At 48.9% G+C, this 23239-nt stretch overlaps 1 protein-coding gene across 1 annotated transcript in view; it reads right to left on the bottom strand.

Annotated features, from left to right (window-relative positions):
- The window catches only part of LOC144766461 (vitellogenin-1-like), a 1095729-nt gene that overhangs the window by 741246 nt on the left and 331244 nt on the right, over positions 1 to 23239 (bottom strand). Inside the window, exons 6-8 of the mRNA XM_078650353.1 lie at positions 22976 to 23124; positions 12739 to 12889; positions 12485 to 12642 (exon numbers count right to left, since the gene is read on the bottom strand). Of these exons, the coding sequence (XP_078506479.1) occupies positions 12485 to 12642; positions 12739 to 12889; positions 22976 to 23124 (458 nt within the window). The remainder of the gene's footprint in view (positions 1 to 12484; positions 12643 to 12738; positions 12890 to 22975; positions 23125 to 23239) is intronic.

Raw genomic sequence — 23239 nt, 5'->3', positions numbered from 1 at the left:
CTTGTAGAACCAAATAGAAAATGTAGCACACAACCAGTGATTACTGGTAAAGGGTAAGTACCTCCTACGCAACCCTAACCACCTTAGGAAAATATTGCGCAGGGAACCAAGACCTCACTAGCAACACCTGTACTAGGAGAAAAACAACCACCTAACTATCACCATGCATTTAGGGGTATAAGCATAGGAACATTACACATGATGCATCACAACACATTCAGAGGTGTAGGGAAGGAAAACACATGATGCATCAAAACATTCAGAGGTGTAGGGAAGGGAAACACATGATGCATCAAAACACATTCAGAGGTGTAAGTACAAGCAATTGCGCAAAACTCACATGAGCCACCACCTGTGGGAGTCCCTAGGCCAACTAGCCTTGTTGGGGCTAGGACGCCCTGTGTCCCAATGTCAGGGGGGCCTAAACGTGGCAGCTGTCCACGAAGTGCTGGGCAGCTGTGTAGACAATGATGGGCCAACGCTGGAGCCTCGCAGGCTCTGGCCAAATCTCCTGTCCCCTTGGAGCCTCGCTGGGCTCTACAACAACGCAATGCTCCTGAGCCTCTCTGGGGCTCTAAAACAACTGTGGGCTGGGAGACGGGGGGAGCCTCTCAGGGCTCTAAGAAATGAATGTGGCCCTCAAGAGCCTCTCAGGGCTCTTCACCAAAGCGCCTGAGCCCCCTGGGCTCGTAGTACCACTTTGCCCCCTGAGCCCCACTGGGCTCTAAGAAAGAATGCCCCGTTGAGCCTCGCTGGCTCTAAATAAAGAATTGCCACCCTTGGAGTCCCTCTCTAGGGGGCTCGGAACCAATTGCCCCCGGAGTTGGAACCTCTCTTAGGCTCGAATTAAAAATGCACGCTGGAGCGGCCCGCTGCCTCTCGGGTCCGCTCTGTCACTACAGGAATGCCTGGGGTAGTCCCTCTCGGGGAACTCAGCATCAAGTGAGGCCCCACGGGCTCTCCGCACAAAGGCACTCACACTGGAGGGGACAGGCGGGCACCGGCAATGTGCCCCGATGCCCCCCTCTGCTTCGTGGCCACTCACCGGTCTCGTCTCCGGCTCCGCGGCAGCTCTTCTGCCCCGGTGGGATGCGGGGAAGCCTCGCTGCACTGGCGGCCGGGACGGCTCCTTTCGGTGCGGGGCTCTCCTCTCCTCATGGGAGCCCCGCGAGCGCCGGCAGCCATCCTCCTCTACCAGCACATCCCAGGGCGAGGTAGTCTCCCGCCTGGGCTTCCTGTTGTCCGCTTGTCCCGCCCCTGGCCTGCCTGACTTCCGTCCGGGCGGCGGCGGCGATTCCTCCCAAATTACACGGGGTAAAACAATAAATCGAGGTGGGCACTCAATATGATCCTGGGCAAATATGCGGTGTGGGCAGCCGCGAAAGTGGCATAAAAGTGCTACCAAGCGCTTATGGGCAGAGTCAAGTGCTCCCAGGCGCTAGGGAAAATAAAGCGCTTTTAAGCGCTAAGGGCCAATAAACAGCGCTCCCAAACGCTATAAGGAAACCTAAAGTCCAGCAAAGTTCCTTTAGGCAGGCAGGGGGTAAGGCTGGGACCAGAGTCAGCTCACTGGGCCTCCAGGCAGGGAGGTAGTCACCAGTGGCGGTCCTCCTGGTGCCCAGCAGCAACAGCCCCCCTCAGTAAAAGGATCCTGGAAGAGAAGAACTTGTAAGGGGACACAGCCCCTTCTTATACTGTAAAATCCTTTATTTGTAGGTGCAGGGTGGGGGAGAAACCAGTCGCAGCTGGTTTTGGAGTACTTTGTTTTCCCCAGCCACACTTTCCATTCACCAGGAAGGCTAGGGTCATCAGTCGCACCACCGGGGGCGGAGCCAGCATTGTGTGGGGAAAGCCTAGCCCTATTCAGGACCCAGGTGCACCACTCTCTCACATCACGCATGCTAATCTCCACACTCACCACCGGGAAGACCCATCCAGACTCCTGGAGCCAGGCTCTCCAGCCAGCCCCAGCCAATCACACGATAGCACTCTCACTGCACACGCACACCCATGTCTAGAAGTGGCACTTCCACACTACACACATTCACCCCGCACATATCATTGCGCAGCATTCAATCACACGAGTCCGCACATACCAAACTCAAGCCTATACACCTCACACATCAGGAACTACCAGGGACACAGATATTCCCCATGCATTCCTATGGGAGGGCAGGCCAACCTTACTCCACGCACGCACTTTACCGTAGGTCCCAGGGAAAAAGTGCGCCAAGCCAGAAATCATGAACGCCAGGTCGCCATCAAAAGCAAAAAGTTCAGGGGTGAACCAGCCAAAAAGGCCTGGGTCCAACACAACCCCCTTCCAGCCAAAACGCAGGGTAGACCGATCCCACCGTGATGGGCTTCCCTGCTTTGGGCGATAGAAAACGGACACAGGCCAGCCACTGCCGGGACACCCTCCTGTTCAATGCCACTGTGAACCCCTGGGATTCCTTCTAAAACCACCATCTGGAACAACTGGGCAACCCCACTGGTACTCCCAAGCTGTCCGCGGCCAGGACCAGGCCCTGGGCTACCCAGGTGCCACTAGTCCTTGCCTACTCACAAAGAGGGGGGTAGTAACCCCTGGCACATTGTAGCCATTCTCCACTCTTCCTGTATGTAAGACAGGGTTAGACTGCCACTGGGTCTCCAGCCTAGGGTCTACACCCTCAGGCGGACCAGGAGTCTCAGGGAAGGCTCTCCTCCCCCTACCTCTTCTTCTAGGGTTCCTCCACCTCCTGCGAGGGGTACCCTTAGAACGCCATTCTCCCAACCTAGGGTTTAACCCCTCAGGTTGCACCGGGGTCAGAGGTGGGCTCTCCCACCCTCTGCACCCCCTTACAGAGTTCTGCACGCTCCCAAATGGAGAGGTACCCCTGGAAGAAGCACTGGCCAGCACTCTGGTTACAGACGTCCTACCCTTCAGGTCAGGCCGATCCTGAACCTGGCCTCCCAACCTTCGGTCTAAACCCCTAGGTGGGAAAATTGCCTGGCACTCCAGGACTTCTGGGGACTCACACACCGTCCCCCTGAGGCTAACACATGACTCATGTGCTGTGTGACTGTCTGTCTGGCGCAGATATTCCGTCCCCTGTCCACCTGACAGTGCGGGAAGATCCCCCAGAACAGAAGTGGTGTCACCATGGTCACTCCAAGGGAAGGTAGCCCAACTGGCTAGTCCCTGACCCACTGATGCTCCCACTGGGGCACACATCCCCCATTCACTCCTCACTTCGGACTTCTGTGCCCTCCCAACTGGAGTGGCATGGCCGGACACTAGAACCACTGGAACACTATTTAAAGACACTCCAGGTTCTCTAGACACTAGGAGTTCCCCCTCAATGGGTCTAACAGGACAGCCTAGGTCCCCAACCTGGTGTTCCCTCAAGAAACCATCCAGGTTCTGAGACTGGGTTTCGGGCACCTGGGAACACTCAGTTCCACACTCACTCCTACTCCACTGAGACAAGACGTGAGCCCCTACACCCCTCTCGCTACACTGGGACCTAGCTGGGCTACTCTGAGCCACTTCCACCACACTGGGCTGGAAGATACCTGAACCACTACTCTCGGGTTCACTCACCCATGACGTGTCAGAACCTCTGGCACCTTCCCAGCGGTCTGCTTCCCTTGCAATGTCCCAAGGACTAACATAGCCACCCCTCGATAGGTGTTGGCGCAAAAAAATTGAGCAGCTGCTCTCTGATAACCAGGTTGAGCAGTCCATCAAAATCAGGTTCCCCGTGAACCTCTATCCAATCAATCAGTGCATCATGGCAATCATCCACAAAATCCTCCCAATCCTGGTGAGGCAGTCTCCTACTGCCCCTGAACTTCAACCAGTACTTGTCCTCTCTTGAACAAGGTACTATTCTTTGGAGAAGGGGACTGGGACCTCCTGCACTGAACTCTCTAATGCTGCCACCACTGGACTCAACCCTCCCTGGGGAATCCAGAAAACTATAATTGCGGTCAGGGGATACCCTACCCTCTAGGGCTATCTTCTCCCTGGCCAAGGCCCTCTCAGCCTCTGCATTCTTCTCCTGCACACCCAGCCGCCCTATCTCCTTGGCATGCTCTAACCTGAGCTTCTCCAAAGCCAGCTGGTGCTCCCTCTCTTCCGTCCTATCCAACCACTCATCTGGGGACAGGGAAAGGAATGGGGTGCTGCATCTGACACTGGACCCAGCAAGGGACTCCCTATCTATGGGGTCCTCACTATCTGCTGGTGCCCATTCACTGTCATCCTAATCCTCCTCTTTAGACTCTTCAGGGCTCCCCTCAGACCCACCCCCCTCATGGCGTGCGGCCCGGGCCCTATCTTCCTCACTGCGCTCACGTTCCCAGTCATCCTTCTGCCATAGGATCAGGTTATCCCTAAGCTTGGAATGGGTGTCTGACTCATTCACTGTGATGTCTCTCTCCTCACAAAACTGTACCAGCAAATGCATACTGTACCTAAACAGACCACAGAGGTTAAAAGAAGATTCCATCTTGGCAGGATGCTCACAGACACGTGCAACACAGGGGACCTAACAGTCGGAGCTGAAGCAAGAGTACACAGTTCTAAGTATTTCAGCAAGCTCCCTACCCCAGAGAACTCACACTCATTTGTCCAGGCAACACACCATTCATCCCCCCCCTCGGATCGGTATGGCAGTTTTTACCACCCCTGATTTCTCAACATGACCACACGTGACACAGGTACCAAACTCTGGGAGCAGGGTGGGGAGCAAATGTACTGAACACACTTTGGAAAAGAAATACTAGAACTTCAAAGAACAATAATCAACAACATGTAATTATCTAAAATGCAGAGTTTTGTAGTGTGGCCCGTTGCCACTGCGGTGCAACGCAAACACAAATCCGGATCCTCACCGCCTGCCACCAATGTTAGAAACGGCATCCCTGGCTGACCAGGGCTCACGCCAAAGTCAGTCAGAGACCACCATTCCCAAGTCAGGGCAAGGGAGTCACACACCAAGATAACCCCTGCTCACCCTCTAGGTAACGTGACGCGAGCAGCCAGGCTAAACTTGGAGGCTATGTAGGTTAAGTGTTTGCGCGCGCACCCAGCAACAACACCCAAGGCCCACCACAAAGGAAACTCCAAACAAGGGTATATCTAAAAATAGTCTTGTATTATACCACAAACATTAGATAATAAACATATACTTTACAATGTGCCAACAGGCACGGGCAGAATTTACAGGGGATATGTACAAGACACGGCCACCTGGACTACTGTCAGGAATCAGCACTTTTAGGAATAGTAATTAGCACATAAAACACTTGTAGAACCAAATAGAAAATCTAGCACACAACCAGTGATTACTGGTAAAGGGTAAGTACCTCCTACGCAACCCTAACCACCATAGGACAATATTGCGCATGGAACCAAGACCTCACTAGCAACACCTGTACTAGGAGAAAAACAACCACCTAACTATCACCATACATTTAGGAGTATAAACATAGGAACATTACACATGATGCATCACAAGACATTCAGAGGTGTAGGGAAGGAAAACACATGATGCTTCAAAACATTCAGAGTTGTAGGGAAGGGAAACACATGAAGCATCAAAACACATTCAGAGGTGTAAGAACAAGCAATTGCGCAAAACTCACATGAGCCACCACCTGTGGCAGTCCCTAGGCCATCTTGCCTTGTTGGGGCTAGGACGCCCTGTGTCCCAATGTCAGGGGGGCCTAAACATGGCAGCTGCCCGCGAAGTGCTGGGCAGCTGTGTAGACAATGATGGGCCAACGCTGGAGCCTCGCAGGCTCTGGCAAAATCTACTGTTCCCTTGGAGCCTTGCTGGGCTCTACAACAACGCAATGTTCCTGAGCCTCTCTGGGGCTCTAAAACAACTGTGGGCTGGGAGACGGGGGTGGCCCTCAAGAGCCTCTCAGGGCTCTTCACCAATGCGCCTGAGCCCCCTGGGCTTGTAGTACCACTTTGCTCCTGCCCCGTTGAGCCTCGCAGGCTCTAAATAAAGAATTGCCGCCCTTGGAGTCCCTCTATAGGGGACTCAAAACCAATTGCCCCCGGAGTTGGAGCCTCTCTTAGGCTCAAATTAAAAATGCACGCTGGAGCGGCCCGCTGCCTCTCGCGGCCACTCTGTCACCACAGGAATGCCTGGGGGAGTCCCTCTCGGGGGACTCGGCATCAAGTGAGGCCCCATGGGCCTCTCCGCACAAAGGCACTCAAACTGGAGGGGACGGGTGGGCACCGGCAATGTGCCCCGACGCCCCCCTCTCCTTCGTGGCACTCACTGGTTTCGTCTCTGGCTCCGCGGAGGCTCTTCTGCCCCGGCGGGACTCGGGGAAGCCTCGCTGCACTGGCGGCCGGGCTTCCGCCCTCGCTGCTTCCCGGGGCGGCTCCTTTCGGTGCGGGGCTCTCCTCTCGGGAGCCCCGTGAGCGTCGGCAGCCGTCCTCCTCTACCAGCATGCCCCAGGGTGGGGTAGGCTCCCGCCTGGGCTTCCTGTTGTCCTCTCGTCCCGCCCCTGGCCTGCCTGACTTCCGGCCGGGCGGCGGCGATTCCCCCTGAATTAAGTGGGGTAAAACAATAATTCGAGGTGGGCACTCAATATGATCCTGGGCAAAGATGCGGCGTGGGCAGCCGCGAAAGTGGCATAAAAGCTCTACCAAGCGCTTAGGGGCAGAGTCAAGTGCTCCCTGGCGCTAGGGAAAAATAAAGCACTTTTAAGCGCTATGGGCCAATAAACAGCGCTCCCAAACGCTATATGGAAACCTAAAGTCCAGAAAAGTTCCTTTATGCAGGCAGTGGGGCAAGGCTGGGCCCAGAGCCAGATCACTGGGCCTCCAGGCAGGGAGGTAGTCACCAGTGGCGGTCCTCCTGGCGCCCAGCAGCAACAGCCCCCCTCAGCAAAAGGATCCTGGAAGAGAAGAACTTGTAAGGGGACACAGCCCCTTCTTATACTGTAAAATCCTTTATTTGTAGGTGCAGGGTGGGGGAGAAACCAGTCGCAGCTGGTTTTGGAGTACTTTGTTTTCCCCAGCCACCCTTTCCATTCACCAGGCAGGCTAGGGTCATCAGTCGCACCACAGGGGGTGGAGCCAGCATTGTGTGGGGAAAGCCCAGCCCTATTCAGGACCCAGGTGCACCACTCCCTCACATCATGCATGCTAATCTCCACACTCACCACCGGGAAGACCCATCCAGACTCCTGGAGCCAGGCTCTCCAGCCAGCCCCAGCCAATCACACGCCAGCACTCTCACTGCACACGCACACCCATGTCTAGAAGTGGCACTTCCACACTACACACATTCACCCCGCACATATCATTGCGCAGCATTCAATCACACGAGTCCGCACATACCAAACTCGAGCCTGTACACCTCACGCATCAGGAACTACTAGGGACACAGATATTCCCCATGCATTCCTATGGGAGGGCAGGCCAACCTTACTCCACGCACGCACTTTACCCTGGGACCCAGGGAAAAAGTGTGCCAAGCCAGAAATCATGAACGCCAGGTCGCCATCAAAAGCAAAAGGTTCAGGGGTGAACCAGCCAAAAGGCCCGGGTCCAACAGTTTTGAAAACTTAAAAAAAAAAAAAAAGTGGATAGATATAACTATTTGGGCATGTGGTTTGACTGTAAGTTAAATTGGAGCGATCACATACAGTCATTAAAAACAAAGACTGTCTCCTCAGTATGAGGCCTTAAACATTTTAAGCAGAAGTATGGAGGTCCCTCGCTTCGGCCAATAATATCAGCTTTTAATGCATTGGTCCAACCACAATTCCAGTATGGAGTCGAAGTTTTATTCAAGGTGGGTAAATCGGTTTGGGACCTAGAGGAGGGGAAATGTGTGAAACAGCTCCTTCCTCTCCTTTCGTCAACTATGTTACAGGCTGTGCGAGTGGAATGTCACCTTACAGCCTGGAACATCAGGGGAATGCAAGCGACATTTAACCTCTGGCAGAGAATGAATGGAGAAGGAACCCCCAAAATAGCAAACCTTTGTAAAAACAGAAATAGAGACCAGCGATCTTAATTGGGTGCGCCAAGCTAGAAATAAATTAGATAAATTATTGTTAGAACTGGGGTCTCTAGTTGGCAGGGGTATGCACCCTAGTCCAAGTAGGGACCACCGCTTCCGACCTGGTAGCAGAGCAGAGCAGCAAAGGCGTAACTTCAGAGGCAATGTGTAAAGTATTTGTGCAACACACAACGGCGATGACACAGTAAAAACACTCACAAAAGGAACACCACACCAGTTTTGCATAAGAATAAGAATTTCTTTATCTAAAAATTATGTGAGAACCAAAATCAGGTAAATCCAGCTCCAGGCGAGATCAATAATAAAAAGGATTCCAGTTTCCAAGCAAGATCAATAATCAATAAGAATGAATCCAGTTCCCAGGCCTGATCAATAATAAAAAGGATTCCAGTTTCCAAGCAAGATCAATAACCAATAAGAATGAATCCAGTTCCCAGGCCCGATCAAATCACCAAAAGCTCATGTGTGCCAAGGGCTCCTGCTGGTAATGTCTTTCTCGCAGTGTCCTTGGATGGCAAAAGTTCACTTGAGGTAGGTTCTTATGGTCAAAATTCACTGGGGGAAGGTTCTTAGGCCAAAGTTCCCTTGTAGCGTAATAAGTGTGCCTCTCATAAAAATGATGGTCCCAGCGCAGGAAGTGCGACTGCCCAGGCGCTGCTGGTAATGCTAAAAAATGCCCCGTGTCAATTACCAAGTAATTATGCCCCCGTAGGCCGGTCAGTGAAGGACGGTTCCCAGCCAAGCACAAAGCTCACACTCCAGGTACCGGGCCAACCCGCACCCCGCCCCCTCGCAGCAGCCTGGTTGCACTGAGGCGTTACCTGGGATGGTGGTTGCGGGCTCGGGTGCGAGGCTCCTCTCCTCCTGGGGCCTCGGGCTCAGCAGGCGCTGCACGGGTAGGGTCACAGCCACACAGTGCTCCTTTAGCACAGCGCTTAACAGTGCCTCCAAGTCCAGGGCAACGACGGAGCCTGCTGCCACACAGCGCTTCACTTCTCAGCGCTACACAGCGCGCTCCGGTCCCAGTGGCGGTGACCTCAGGCCAGTTTCAGTCGGCTTGCGCCAGAAGCAGAGGCAATCACAGAGCCCTCGGGAGGATCACGGGGCCAGCAGTGCTGAGGGCAGGCACAGCGTTGCAGGGCAAATCTTGAGAGTGTTGTTGCTGTTCTAAAGGGCAGTCTTAAAAACGCTGTGGTCCAAGGACAGGTAGTTTCCTTTAGCTTAAAAAGGGTGCAGTCCCAAAAAGGCAATCTTTAAAAGGTTGAAGACTCTTAAAATGTGGTTCAAAGAAAAGTATTTCCTTTGGGATGTTGTGGAGACACTCTGGTGGTGATGTTGCAGTCTCCCATGCAGGGCAGGATCAGCAGACAGTAGGGCTGCTCAGCAGGTTGTGGGACAGCAGTTCCTTGGAGCAGTCAGCCTCCTTCCCAGTGGCAATCCTCTTGCACAGCAGTCCTCACTCCAGCAGGGATTCTTCCAGGTCCAGCAGTGTAACAAGAATGTGAGGCCAGGACCCTCCCTTATATATCTTTTTAGTCTAGGCTAGAAAGTGGTGGAAGTCTCTGGAAGGGTCTGGGGGACAGGGGCTTCTGGAAGAGTCCTGGGAGTTCTGGTATGTTCCCTGCCTTCCCTGACCTAGCTGTCACAGTGACGAGAGACAGGCCGTTAAGGCTACAGTGGGCAGCCCATCCCAGCTCATCCCAGGGAAGAAGGTGCGAATCACCACTCCCACCTCCCAACCCAGGCAGGCTATCAGTATGCAGAGGGGAGGGGGGAGTCTGCAGCCTAATCTAAGTGTAGGCAGGAAAAAGTCCCCTTTATAAAAGTGGGATCCCTAGCGTAGTAATGCCCAAACCCTATAAATCATTGGAAAGGGTTCCCCGCCCCGAGTCCAACAAGACCAAACATGATAGACTTATTAGGTCCCTGTCAGAAGTTAGTCCATAAGGGGAGGTTCCCAATGTTAGCCTATGGAGGATTAAGCCTTACTGCGGTAGCAGTGGCTTGTGGCTCATATGCCAGCCTCACAAGGTTTTAGGGGAGAGCACCTGCACCTCAGCACTGTTTAGCAGTGGTGAGGCGCCCAGAGTCCTAAGTCCAACAAAATATAGGATAAAAATGGGAGGCAAAAAGGGCAAAAATGTAGGGGAGACCACCCTAAGGCTGACAGATCTAACAATTATGTATTAAACTTTCCCTAGAACCAGACCAATGGAAATCAGGGCAGCAGATCCCCAAGTAGGTGTTACGTGCCATTATTAATACAAAGGCCCGAGAAGAAGATTTATGTTACCTGGTGAGCAAATCGTCCTTCAGGTTTTTAACAAACGGGTGGGCTACTGATCATATCTTCCTCTATATAGAGGCCATGCCTAACCCAATGCTCAGAAATGCAATACTGAAATTTAGAGCCGGCTTGAATACATTTAACAATAGTGGGAAGATGAAATCTTTAAGGATGAACGAACAAGGTCTGTGCTCTTGTGGCCTTCAAGTAAAATGTAGTAGCCCACATATCTTGATGGATTGTTTGTGATTTTTAGAAGAACGGAAAACAAAATTTAAACCCATTTTTATTGCTTATAAAACCATTAGTAGCAACCAAGCACTTAGTCTGTTGATAAATATGAGATTTTTAAAGGTGACATGTGCAATAGGAAGATTTTTAACTGCAAGACAGGAGTCGTTGAAGGAAATGGTAATATAGTTTGAAATGAGCATGTGGTAGAAACTTGATTTTAACCATGACCTGGGGATTATCCCTAATTCTAGGAAACTTGTACGCATGTATAAATGTATAGCTAATATATGTGACCTTTTTCCTATGACGAATTAGGAGCTCCTTATAGGTGGGTTGAGTTCCCATTGTATATTTGATCAGGTTTTTACTGTATTTTATATTGTTCTTATGGTTACAGTGTTTGTGCAATTTACATTTTATTTGTTTGTAATGTGGGACTTTTTATGGCTATATATGTCAAATAAAAATATATGTATAACAACAACAACAAATGCATTTTCCCTCCTGCTAGGAACAGGAGGCAAATGTAGGCAGAAAGCCACATGTAAAATGTGGATTCCATGTGCTTTTATAGCCGCAAAATAGAAAAATTAACACCACACTGTAATTCCCCATTCCATGAGTTTTGCCTTGTAACTACATTGTATTCAGATGATTTCCCTTCCTTTAAATGGTAAAATCACATGCGATTTTACCATACTATAAACACGCCTCAGTACCTTGTAATTAGGCCATAGTGTGGTAATGTGGAGTGGTACATTGAACCAGCTGTGGCCACTGTAGTTAAGAACGGTGGGGCCGGCAGGGTGGGGTTTCAAGAGGCATCCACAAGGGAAAATTAAATAATTTTCCCTTGTGGTCGTCTCTTGAAATACCCCCCAGCCGGACCCACCGCTCTTACCTGCTGCAGCAGCATTAAACTGTATCTGAGCCATTTCTGTCTCCTCTCCTAAAGGCTGATTGAACTGAGGCAGAGTTGGAGCTCCAGCCACCTCTAGAACGTTAATAGGGCTTTGTCAACCACAAGCCCAGGTCACCTACAGAGGTGCATTATTGCTGCAGCAACCCTGCAGGATCAGAACTAATGCAGTAACAGTATGTAAGTGTCTCTGAAAACACAATAGGTCTGTGGTAGAGTTGCCATTATATCCCATATTAACAGAGTACCATGTTCCCAATTCTTGGTTTCCAACTAAGACATTTTAGTTTTTTAATCTCTGTAGTTTTGTTTGGTCCAAAGCAGCCACTTGTAATCCCACGCATGAAAACAATGATGTTGAAGACCTGGAAATGTTGTGACCTGGTGACAGGAAGTCTTCTGATAAACCTAGGATGGGGTTAGAGCTGTACAATTCAAATCATTTCCTGAGCAAGGCTGGTCTGGCCTTTGTATAGTAACACCTCGGGGATCAGGGCCGGATTGGCCATTGTGGACCCAGGGCATTTTCCCAGAGGCTGGAAAGGTGGGGCCGGTTTGGCAGCAGTGAGGTCGTTTTTTTGTCACTGGGGCCGGTTTTGCAGCGGTGCTGCAATATCACCCCAGTACCAAAAGCAGCACTGCTTCACACTTGCACCACCCCCCTCTCCTCCTTGGGGCTAGTCCTACAAAATTACCAGGGCTGCTTTAAGTTCCTAGTCTGGCCTTGTGCAGGGTGGTTCCTCTGAAAGGACGGTTGAGCTCTATCAATCTTTCTCTGTCTCTGAATAAAGATGCCCACGACAGAAATATGAATTGATTCGATGTAATAGTTACGGTGTTAGTTTATTTACTTAAGACATTTTCTGCACTCGCCGATGCTAGGGAAGGCAAGACATTCATTCAAGTGAAGAAAATTAAATTTTGACTTTATGGATATTAAGGTTTATTATCACCTCGCTGTGGCAGGCCTAAACCACTGAACGTTTTCATGAATTTTTATTGTACCTGTATTCGCTTCTGCTGGAAAATTGCTTCCAAACTGAGTCGATGTTTTCATAAGTTGCTGCACGTAGCAGTTGCACAAGTTCCAAGAACTTAGCAGGAGAATCCTTTAGGGCCGAAACTTGCATATTTTCTGCTAGCTGTTGAAGTGTTTTAATTATCTGAAAAAATGCAATGGCAAAATCATTTAATTCGGAATGAGTACTGCTAAACGAACACCGAGTCTGAATGGGTCAATCGTTAATATCTTTGCTCACCTGGTGTGCCACATTCTTCGTGTTGAGTAGCTGAATGGGTGCTTGAAGCAGTTCGCTTTCAAAATGATATCGGAGTGAGCCTCGATTCTGGAGCTCCGGTTCAGGGGTTGATGGAGTGTCCTTTCGAACCTCAGCCAACACCAGTTTTTGCCTGCAAATTCAAAGCAAGGCCCAAATTAGCGCACTATTCAGCAGAAATTACTTTCCACGTATGTTAAAATATGTCAAACATTTATGTTTGTTAATGCGCGCATTTTTTTAATGAAAATGTACCATGCACAAATGTATTTTTTATGCACAAATGTATTGTTTATTTCTTTGCTTCGTCAAGCCATCTCTTGTGCATAGGCAATATTTCTTGATATTTTTCAGTAGGCCTGCTGTACGTCGTTTTAATCATATATATTAATTATGTTTCCTAATTATATGCGTTTCATAAATTTGAAAGGGTCTCATGAACAGTTCTGGTAAGCGGTATATCGGCACACATACAGGAATTAAAAGTTTATCAACAACTATGCTGGGCAGGGGGAAAAGATATTTCAATGGAAAAATCTTAGCAGCAGTAGACAAAAGAAGATATAAAAGATACAGATGCGTTTGAAATAGTAAAAAGAGTATGCCTGCCAGCCTTCTCTCACACACAGCTCTCAAGCACAGATACCCAATGTGAATCTTTCTTATCTTTTTTTCAAGACAAGATGGAGAAAATCGATTCTAACTGCACAGTAAGTGATTTTTACTCGAGGATTCTTAGATTCTAAAAGTTTGAATGATGTTCCCACGTGGGGGAAATAGAGGAGAGGCAGTCCTCGTGCTCTTGCCACCAAAAGAGGATTTTTTTTAGGGAAAGAAACTATACCTAGGTGGGCGGAGCTTAGCTCAGGGATTTAGGTTCTAGTGTCAGTCTAAGTAACTGTTGTTGGATGTTTTTACAGTGCTGGGTAAGGGAACAAACCCGGGGCTAATACCCAATGAAACCAGATAGGGGTAGATGGCTGATAGCACTACTGGCTTAGGTAGTTAACTCTCTTGTTCTACAACTCTCCAACTATACTGTAAACCCATGTGTAGGAAAGAGCAGACGAGAAAAAGTGGAAAAAAGAAGGGGGAAGATGGACCAGTCCAGCTGATGACCCCTCTCTTGAGTGTGGATGCCTCTGCTTTATTACTGCACTTTTGTGTCTCCAGGGCTACTTCCTCTTAGACTCAGTGAAGGTGACCTTGCTGTGATCCCCTGAAAAAGGGGGATTCCCATTGACTTATGTGGTACTGTTCCAAGTATAGTGCCGTATGAGATTGGGCACAATAGACTCTTGCTAGATAAACAGATATCTTGCAAGTACTTAAAGACTTGGGTGGCTGGGGAGTACAGAGGAGAAGAGGTGAGGAGGGTGTTTTTGAACATCCTAGAGTCCTACTGCCACAAAAGCCCAAGCTAGGAGACTAGTAAACAAGAAGTAGTTCTGTCGGATTTGAAACAATTTCTTTACAGCGCACCTAATGTCACACGCAAATGTTGATTTGTAAATTTCAACAGTCTCCACCACCTGAATAGAGAATCCTTACAGAAATTGAGAGCCGTGACTTAATGGTATGTATCTACTGTTTATGTTATTACAGAATTAAATCATCCATTAATATTTACATAAGTAGTAAATCAAGGTTGTCAAAAATCGATACAATATATACGTGAATGGTAAAGTGACATATGTGCTCAGTGCTAAACAAGTGTGTAATATATACAGAGTGATAAGGACTTGTATACATAGGTGGGGGGGAACAAAGGGAAGGTTTGCCAGACAAATGTGATGAACTAATGGCTCTGTTGGCGGATCCTGCTCCTTTGGATGTGCAGAGCCTTGGTCAGTCTGGGCCAGACAATCGTAGGAGGCAATCAGTAAAAATGGAAGGAAGACTCACGCAAATGATGCCAGGTCTAACAAGTGGTCACAGAAATATGATGACAACTGGATTTATGGGGACCACGATGAACGTTTCTGAGTATTAGACCTGTCAGTCGTAAGTTGGTCTTCCCCAAAACCATTTGCCTTCCTCCACCATTTCTCCTGATCTCATTTTTGCTGGCTTTAGGACTCTGTGGACTTCACCACTGCTAGCAAGTGCTAAAGGGCTCTCAGCTCCTATCATGACAACACTGGTTTATTCCGAACTGGAATATTTAATTTACTTATGAGTCCCTTGTTAAGTGGCACTACATGTGCCCAGGGCCTGGTCAATAAATGATACTAGTGGGTCTGTAGTGCTGATTGTGCCACTCACTGAAGTCGCTGTTTAAACATCCCTAAGGCCTGCCATTGCAGCCTATATGTGCAGTTTATAACTGCCATGTTGACCTGCAAAATAAACCTTTTACCAAGCCCAAACCTTTCCTTTTTGTACATATAAGTCACCCTTCGAGTAGGACATAGACAGCCCAGATGGAAGGATGCAGTGTATGTAAATGATTGGACACATACTTTTAAGGTTTACATGTCCTGGTGGTGGATATCTCTTACATTTTTTTTTCTCGCTACGACAAGGCCTAATTCCACATAGGATAACATTGGAGTTACCTTACTACATTTTATAAGTGTAATTTCCAAATGGAACCAGGTAACCCCTTCATGTCTGGTGTCTCTGGAATCATAATTTAAAATCCTAACATATGGTGGAGTCGGAATTTATATTGTAATTCTGAAAATCCCACTTTTAACAAGTTGGCATTTTCCTGCTTTAGCTATTTAGTGACTGCAGCCTGTACCTGAGTCATATGATTGAGAGTAGCTGACAGTTGAACTTTGTGTTTTCCTTCTAGACAGCCACACACAATGGGTTGCTTTCAATCAATTAGAACATTTGTAAAGCGCACTACTCACCCGTGGGGGTCTCGTGGTGGGGTGCTGCTACTGCTTGAACAGCCAGTTCTTGAGTAGCCTCCTGAAGATTAGTAGGCCCTGGGTCTGCCGTAGGAGGATGGGGAGGGTGTTCCAGGACGTGGTGGTGAGGTGGGAGAACGATCTGTGGCTGGTGGTCGCACTTCGGATGCGGGGGAAGGTGGCGAGGGCGAGGTCGGCGGAGCAGAGCTGGCGGGTCGGGTGTAGATGGTGAGTCGTCTGTTGAGGTAAGCCAGTCCGTTGTTGTTGAGTGCCATGTGTGCATGGGTGAGGAGCTTGAGGGTGATCCTGATGTGGCTGTAGCGAGGGATGTCGAGGATCAGGCGTGCAGAGGCGTTCTGTATGCGTTGAAGTTGTTTCAGGAGTTTGGCCGAGGCTCCTGCGTAGAGGGCATTTTCATATTCCTGCCTGCTGCTGATGAGGACCTGGGTGACTGTTCTTCTTGTTTCGGTGGGGATCCACCTGTAGATCTTGCAGAGCATGCGGAGGGTGTTGAAGCAGGAGGATGAGATGGCGTTGACTTGCTTGGCCATGGAGAGTGTTGAGTCGAGGATGAACCCCAGGTTGTGTGCATGGTTGGTGGGTGTCAGTGCTTCTCCCTGTACGGTCGGCCACCAGGAGTCATCCCAGGCTGAGGGGGTGGAGCTGAGGACCTCCATCTTGTCCGAGTTCAGCTTCATACGGCTGTTCATCATCCACTCAGCGATGGCCTTCATTCCTTCATGGAGGTTTGTTTTGGCGGTGAGGGGGTCCTTGGTGAGGGAGAGGATCAGCTGGGTGTCGTCGGCATAAGAGATAATGTTGAGGTCATGCCGTCGGGCGGGTGGGCGACCGGTGCCATGTAGACGTTGAATAATGTGGGGCTGAGGGATGATCCTTTGGGTATGCTGCAGATGATCTCAGAGGCTACCGAACGGAAAGGGGGGAAGTGGATGCTCTGGGTTCTGCTGGAGAGGAAGGAGGTGGTCCATTCCAGAGCCTTGTCTCGGATCCCTGCATTGTGAATGCAGGTGCGCAGGGTGCGGTGACAGACAGTGTCGAAGGCGGCTGACAGGTCCAGGAGGATGAGGGCCTCTGTTTCGCTGTTCTCCAGCAAGGCCCTGAAGTCATCAGTGGCGGTGGTACTGTGGTTGCTGTAGAACCCGGACTGGGATGGGTCCAGGATGTTGTTCTCCTCGAGGTAGCGGGTCAGTTGTCCATTGACGCTCTTCTCGATGACGGGAGCAGGGCCGGACGTTCTTGAGGTACTTCAGATCTGCCTCGGGTTTCTTGAGTAAGGTGTTGATCTTGGTGTGCTTCCAGCTCTCCGGGAAGATCGCGGTCTCAAAGGAGATGTTGATGGTCTTGCGGAGATGGGGTGGGATGGTGACGCTAGCTTTGTTGAAGAAGTGGTGTGGGCATGGGTATGACGCATAGCTGAAGTGGATGGTGTTCATGATTTTGATGGTGTCGTCGTCGTGTATGTTGGTCCAGGTGAGCAGGGGAGTGATGTGAATGGTAGCTTTGATGTGCCTGGATGGGGCATCATTGGCAGGATGGGAGGAAAGAGCTGGGCACAGCCCCACTTACACTTGAATAGTCCTGCCTCAGGGCTGAATACCCCCTGTAGTTAGTGAGGAGTCAGGAAAGGTAAAGCGGGATGCCTGGGGACTTTAAAGGGGAATTTGTAGAAGCTTCTCCCCACTTCAAAGTCACAACTGGGTATAAATACTGTATCTCAGACATCAACTCTTCAGTTCAATTCTGAACCTGTCAACAATCTGCCAGGACAAAGGACTGCTGTGCTGCTGAACAGAGTGCCACTCTGCTGTACTGCTACTCTGGAGGAACTACTGCCCTACTGTGTTTGGGGATAAATACTGGACCTGAAACCTCATCTTAATCCCAGGACCCCTGACTGACTACAAGAGCTAGTCTTCTGGCCTCCTGGTCTGAGTCTGAAGGATATAAAAGTCTCTCGCAAACTGCTCCTGGACCCACCTGCAGCACGTTCCTGATCCCCAAGTGGGTCCCTTCAGGTCCTGGACCCTTGGCATGGTTCAGCGTACTTATGTGAACCTTTTGGGCTGTTCGCGACAGTTATCAGGCCTTTTCACACCGAGACTGCACCACTCTTACCGAAGATCAGCGCGTCGAACCACCATCCCTCCTCTTCTCACTGCAGCATCACCCACTCGTGGGGCACTGCCAACACGTAGCTCCAGCCCACCCATCTGCAACTCCCGGCAACACTGACATGCCTTGACCTCAATCAGAACTTGCTCAGTTTTACATGTTCAATCAGTACTCCTGACACATTGTGGTGTATCTATCTAATTATGTGCACATCCTGACCCAATAGATTATGTTTGTATGTAATTGTTCTAGGCCCTACAAGGGATGAAATGCATTGGCTGGGTCTACCAAAAAAATATTGAAAACTGAATTGTAATAAAGAACATTTTCAAACAAATTCCAACGCTTGGAGAATAATCCTAGAGTCCTACTGCCACAAAAGCCCAAGCTAGGAGACTAGTAAACAAGAAGTAGTTCTGTCGGATTTGAAACAATTTCTTTACAGCGCACCTAATGTCACACGCAAATGTTGATTTGTAAATTTCAACAAAGTCTCCACCACCTGAATAGAGAATCCTTACAGACAATGAGAGCCGTGACTTAATGGTATGTATCTACTGTTTATGTTATTACAGAATTAAATCATCCATTAATAATTACATAAGTAGTAAATCAAGGTTGTCAAAAATCGATACAATATATACGTGAATGGTAAAGTGACATATGTGCTCAGTGCTAAACAAGTGTGTAATATATACAGAGTGATAAGGAGTTGTATACATAGGTGGGGGGGAACAAAGGGAAGGTTTGCCTGACAAATGTGATGAACTAATGGCTCTGTTGGCGGATCCTGCTCCTTTGGATGTGCAGAGCCTTGGTCAGTCTGGGCCAGACAATCGTAGGAGGCAATCAGTAAAAATGGAAGGAAGACTCACGCAAATGATGCCAGGTCTAACAAGTGGTCACAGAAATATGATGACAACTGGATTTATGGGGACCACGATGAACGTTTCTGAGTATTAGACCTGTCAGTCGTAAGTTGGTCTTCCCCAAAACCATTTGCCTTCCTCCACCATTTCTCCTGATCTCGTTTTTGCTGGCTTTAGGACTCTGTGGACTTCACCACTGCTAGCAAGTGCTAAAGGGCTCTCTGCTCCTATCATGATAACACTGGTTTATTCCGAACTGGAATATTTAATTTACTTATGAGTCCCTTGTTAAGTGGCACTACATGTGCCCAGGGCCTGGTTATTAAATGATACTAGTGGGTCTGTAGTGCTGATTGTGCCACTCACTGAAGTCGCTGTTTAAACATCCCTAAGGCCTGCCATTGCAGACTATATGTGCAGTTTATAACTGCCATGTTGACCTGCAAAATAAACCTTTTACCAAGCCCAAACCTTTCCTTTTTGTACATATAAGTCACCCTTCGAGTAGGACATAGACAGCCCAGATGGAAGGATGCAGTGTATGTAAATGATAGGACACATACTTTTAAGGTTTACATGTCCTGGTGGTGGATATCTCTTACATTTTTTTTCTCGCTACGACAAGGCCTAATTCCACATAGGATAACATTGGAGTTACCTTACTACATTTTATAAGTGTAATTTCCAAATGGAACCAGGTAACCCCTTCATGTCTGGTGTCTCTGGAATCATAATTTAAAATCCTAACATATGGTGGAGTCGGAATTTATATTGTAATTCTGAAAATCCCACTTTTAACAAGTTGGCATTTTCCTGCTTTAGCTATTTATTGACTGCAGCCTGTACCTGAGTCATATGATTGAGAGTAGCTGACAGTTGAACTTTGTGTTTTCCTTCTAGACAGCCACACACAATGGGTTGCTTTCAATCAATTAGAACATTTGTAAAGCGCACTACTCACCCGTGGGGGTCTCGTGGTGGGGTGCTGCTACTGCTTGAACAGCCAGTTCTTGAGTAGCCTCCTGAAGATTAGTAGGCCCTGGGTCTGCCGTAGGAGGATGGGGAGGGTGTTCCAGGACGTGGTGGTGAGGTGGGAGAACGATCTGTGGCTGGTGGTTGCACTTCGGATGCGGGGGAAGGTGGCGAGGGCGAGGTCGGCGGAGCAGAGCTGGCGGGTCGGGGTGTAGATGGTGAGTCGTCTGTTGAGGTAAGCCAGTCCGTTGTTGTTGAGTGCCATGTGTACATGGGTGAGGAGCTTGAGGGTGATCCTGATGTGGCTGTAGCGAGGGATGTCGAGGATCAGGCGTGCAGAGGCGTTCTGTATGCGTTGAAGTTGTTTCAGGAGTTTGGCCGAGGCTCCTGCGTAGAGGGCATTTTCATATTCCTGCCTGCTGCTGATGAGGACCTGGGTGACTGTTCTTCTTGTTTCGGTGGGGATCCACCTGTAGATCTTGCAGAGCATGCGGAGGGTGTTGAAGCAGGAGGATGAGATGGCGTTGACTTGCTTGGCCATGGAGAGTGTTGAGTCGAGGATGAACCCCAGGTTGTGTGCATGGTTGGTGGGTGTCAGTGCTGCTCCCTGTACGGTCGGCCACCAGGAGTCATCCCAGGCTGAGGGGGTGGAGCTGAGGCTGAGGACCTCCATCTTGTCCGAGTTCAGCTTCATACGGCTGTTCATCATCCACTCAGCGATGGCCTTCATTCCTTCATGGAGGTTGGTTTTGGCGGTGAGGGGGTCCTTGGTGAGGGAGAGGATCAGCTGGGTGTCGTCGGCATAAAAGATAATGTTGAGGTCATGCCGTCGGGCGGGTGGGCGACCGGTGCCATGTAGACGTTGAACAATGTGGGGCTGAGGGATGATCCTTTGGGTATGCTGCAGATGATCTCAGATGCTACCGAACGGAAAGGGGGAAAGTGGATGCTCTGGGTTCTGCTGGAGAGGAAGGAGGTGGTCCATTCCAGAGCCTTGTCTTGGATCCCTGCGTTGTGAATGCATGTGCGCAGGGTGCGGTGACAGACAGTGTCGAAGGCGGCTGACAGGTCCAGGAGGATGAGGGCCGCTGTTTCGCTGTTCTCCAGCAAGGCCCTGAAGTCATCAGTCGCGGCGGTACTGTGGTTGCTGTAGAACCCGGACTGGGATGGGTCCAGGATGTTGTTCTCCTCGAGGTAGCGGGTCAGTTGTCCATTGACGCTCTTCTCGATGACGGGAGCAGGGCCGGACGTTCTTGAGGTACTTCGGATTTGCCTCGGGTTTCTTGAGTAAGGTGTTGATCTTGGCGTGCTTCCAGCTCTCCGGGAAGATCGCGGTCTCAAAGGAGATGTTGATGGTCTTGCGGAGATGGGGTGGGATGGTGACGCTAGCTTTGTTGAAGAAGTGGTGTGGGCATGGGTCTGACGCATAGCTGAAGTGGATGGTGTTCATGATTTTGATGGTGTCGTCGTCGTGTATGTTGGTCCAGGTGAGCAGGGGAGTGATGTGAATGGTAGCTTTGATGTGCCTGGATGGGGCATCATTGGCAGGATGGGAGGAAAGAGCTGGGCACAGCCCCACTTACACTTGAATAGTCCTGCCTCAAGGCTGAATACCCCCTGTAGTTAGTGAGGAGTCAGGAAAGGTAAAGCGGGATGCCTGGGGACTTTAAAGGGGAATTTGTAGAAGCTTCTCCCCACTTCAAAGTCACAACTGGGTATAAATACTGTATCTCAGACATCAACTCTTCAGTTCAATTCTGAACCTGTCAACAATCTGCCAGGACAAAGGACTGCTGTGCTGCTGAACAGAGTGCCACTCTGCTGTACTGCTACTCTGGAGGAACTACTGCCCTACTGTGTTTGGGGATAAATACTGGACCTGAAACCTCATCTTAATCCCAGGACCCCTGACTGACTACAAGAGCTAGTCTTCTGGCCTCCTGGTCTGAGTCTGAAGGACATAAAAGTCTCTCGCAAACTGCTCCTGGACCCACCTGCAGCACGTTCCTGATCCCCAAGTGGGTCCCCTCAGGTCCTGGACCCTTGGCATGGTTCAGCGTACTTATGTGAACCTTTTGGGCTGTTCGCGACAGTTATCAGGCCTTTTCACACCGAGACTGCACCACTCTTACCGAAGATCAGCGCGTCGAACCACCATCCCTCCTCTTCTCACTGCAGCATCACCCACTCGCGGGGCATTGCCAACGCGTAGCTCCAGCCCACCCATCTGCAACTCCCGGCAACACTGACATGCCTTGACCTCAATCAGAACTTGCTCAGTTTTACATGTTCAATCAGTACTCCTGACACATTGTGGTGTATCTATCTAATTATGTGCACATCCTGACCCAATAGATTATGTTTGTATGTAATTGTTCTAGGCCCTACAAGGGATGAAATGCATTGGCTGGGTCTACCAAAAAAATATTGAAAACTGAATTGTAATAAAGAACAGTTTCAAACAAATTCCAACGCTTGGAGAATAATTCCTAACAGAAGAAAAAACTGTACTTATGAACTGTAGATCGAAAGTGATTATAGATATATACAGCAAATTAAGAATATATGAATGAATCAACAGATAGTATGTTGCCCTCCTACCAAAAATAATTTTCAAGCATTTGTTTAAAGTTTAATGGGTGTTAAAGAAATGAAGTAACTAGGGAGTTCTGCTTAAATTTAAGAACACATTCATTTTGAAAGAAATTATATGATAAAGTGTCATCAAAAGTTAAAAAGATTATTTAATTAACATGCAGAACCTTTTCACTGTAGTACATTAGATTACATCAGTGCATTGAGAAGTATTAACTTAAAAGTGAAAGCTTTCAAACATGAATTTAGAAAGATTAATTACCCCCCAACCTGACACCAATAGTGAACTAAAATGGTAAGTTGTTAAGAGCAGTTTTGCTGGCCTGGATTCTTATTATACAAGAATAACATTATAGTTTATTAAATCAAACACAGCAGACGTTTTTGTACAGTGTGCATACTGGAGTCATGTATTTCGAGGTCTTCTTATTTCTGATTATGAAGAAAAAGGAGGGAAAGTGAAATAAACAATTGCCAAGGATCACACAATTTGGTAAAGTGGAAAACCTGGGATTCATCCCAGGATTTGTGGTTCCATATTGTTAAATTCAGCCACTAGATGTATAAGCCTTGTTCACCCTAAACCTACTGTACCACCAATCTCCCCGCCACTCCCTTGTTGGCACAACCCTGTTGGCATCAATGTGGCACTCAGTCACATCACAGACCAAACTTTTTGCCCCTGTCAAAATGTGTGGAAGTCCCCATGCTTTAGAAAATACATACTTAAAAGCCAGATAATCTAGTGCTTTGAAACCACCCCCACATCCCTGAAACTAGATGGTGTACCTTGCTTCCACGACAACAGCCCCTTCCATCTCATTAAATGGTGTAAACTGATGTGCTTCCTGGACATCAGCTTGTAGGATAACAGCTCCATTTGTTGTGGATTTAATTTTATAGTTGTAGGTAGCAAATGCGCGGTCATTTTTGTTTCTCTCAAAAAGAAAAAAGAGGTGACATAAAAACATAAGTACTTTATTCCTCTTTTAATATAAAGCATGAAATGTAATACATTGCAGGTTAACGATAAAAAAATCATACAAGGTAACT

Source organism: Lissotriton helveticus, chromosome 1_1, assembly GCF_964261635.1.
Source record: "Lissotriton helveticus chromosome 1_1, aLisHel1.1, whole genome shotgun sequence".
In the NCBI taxonomy this organism is placed as follows: domain Eukaryota; kingdom Metazoa; phylum Chordata; class Amphibia; order Caudata; family Salamandridae; genus Lissotriton; species Lissotriton helveticus.
Note: the sequence above shows the minus strand (reverse complement) of the source record. Positions and strands in the feature narration are given on the sequence as shown.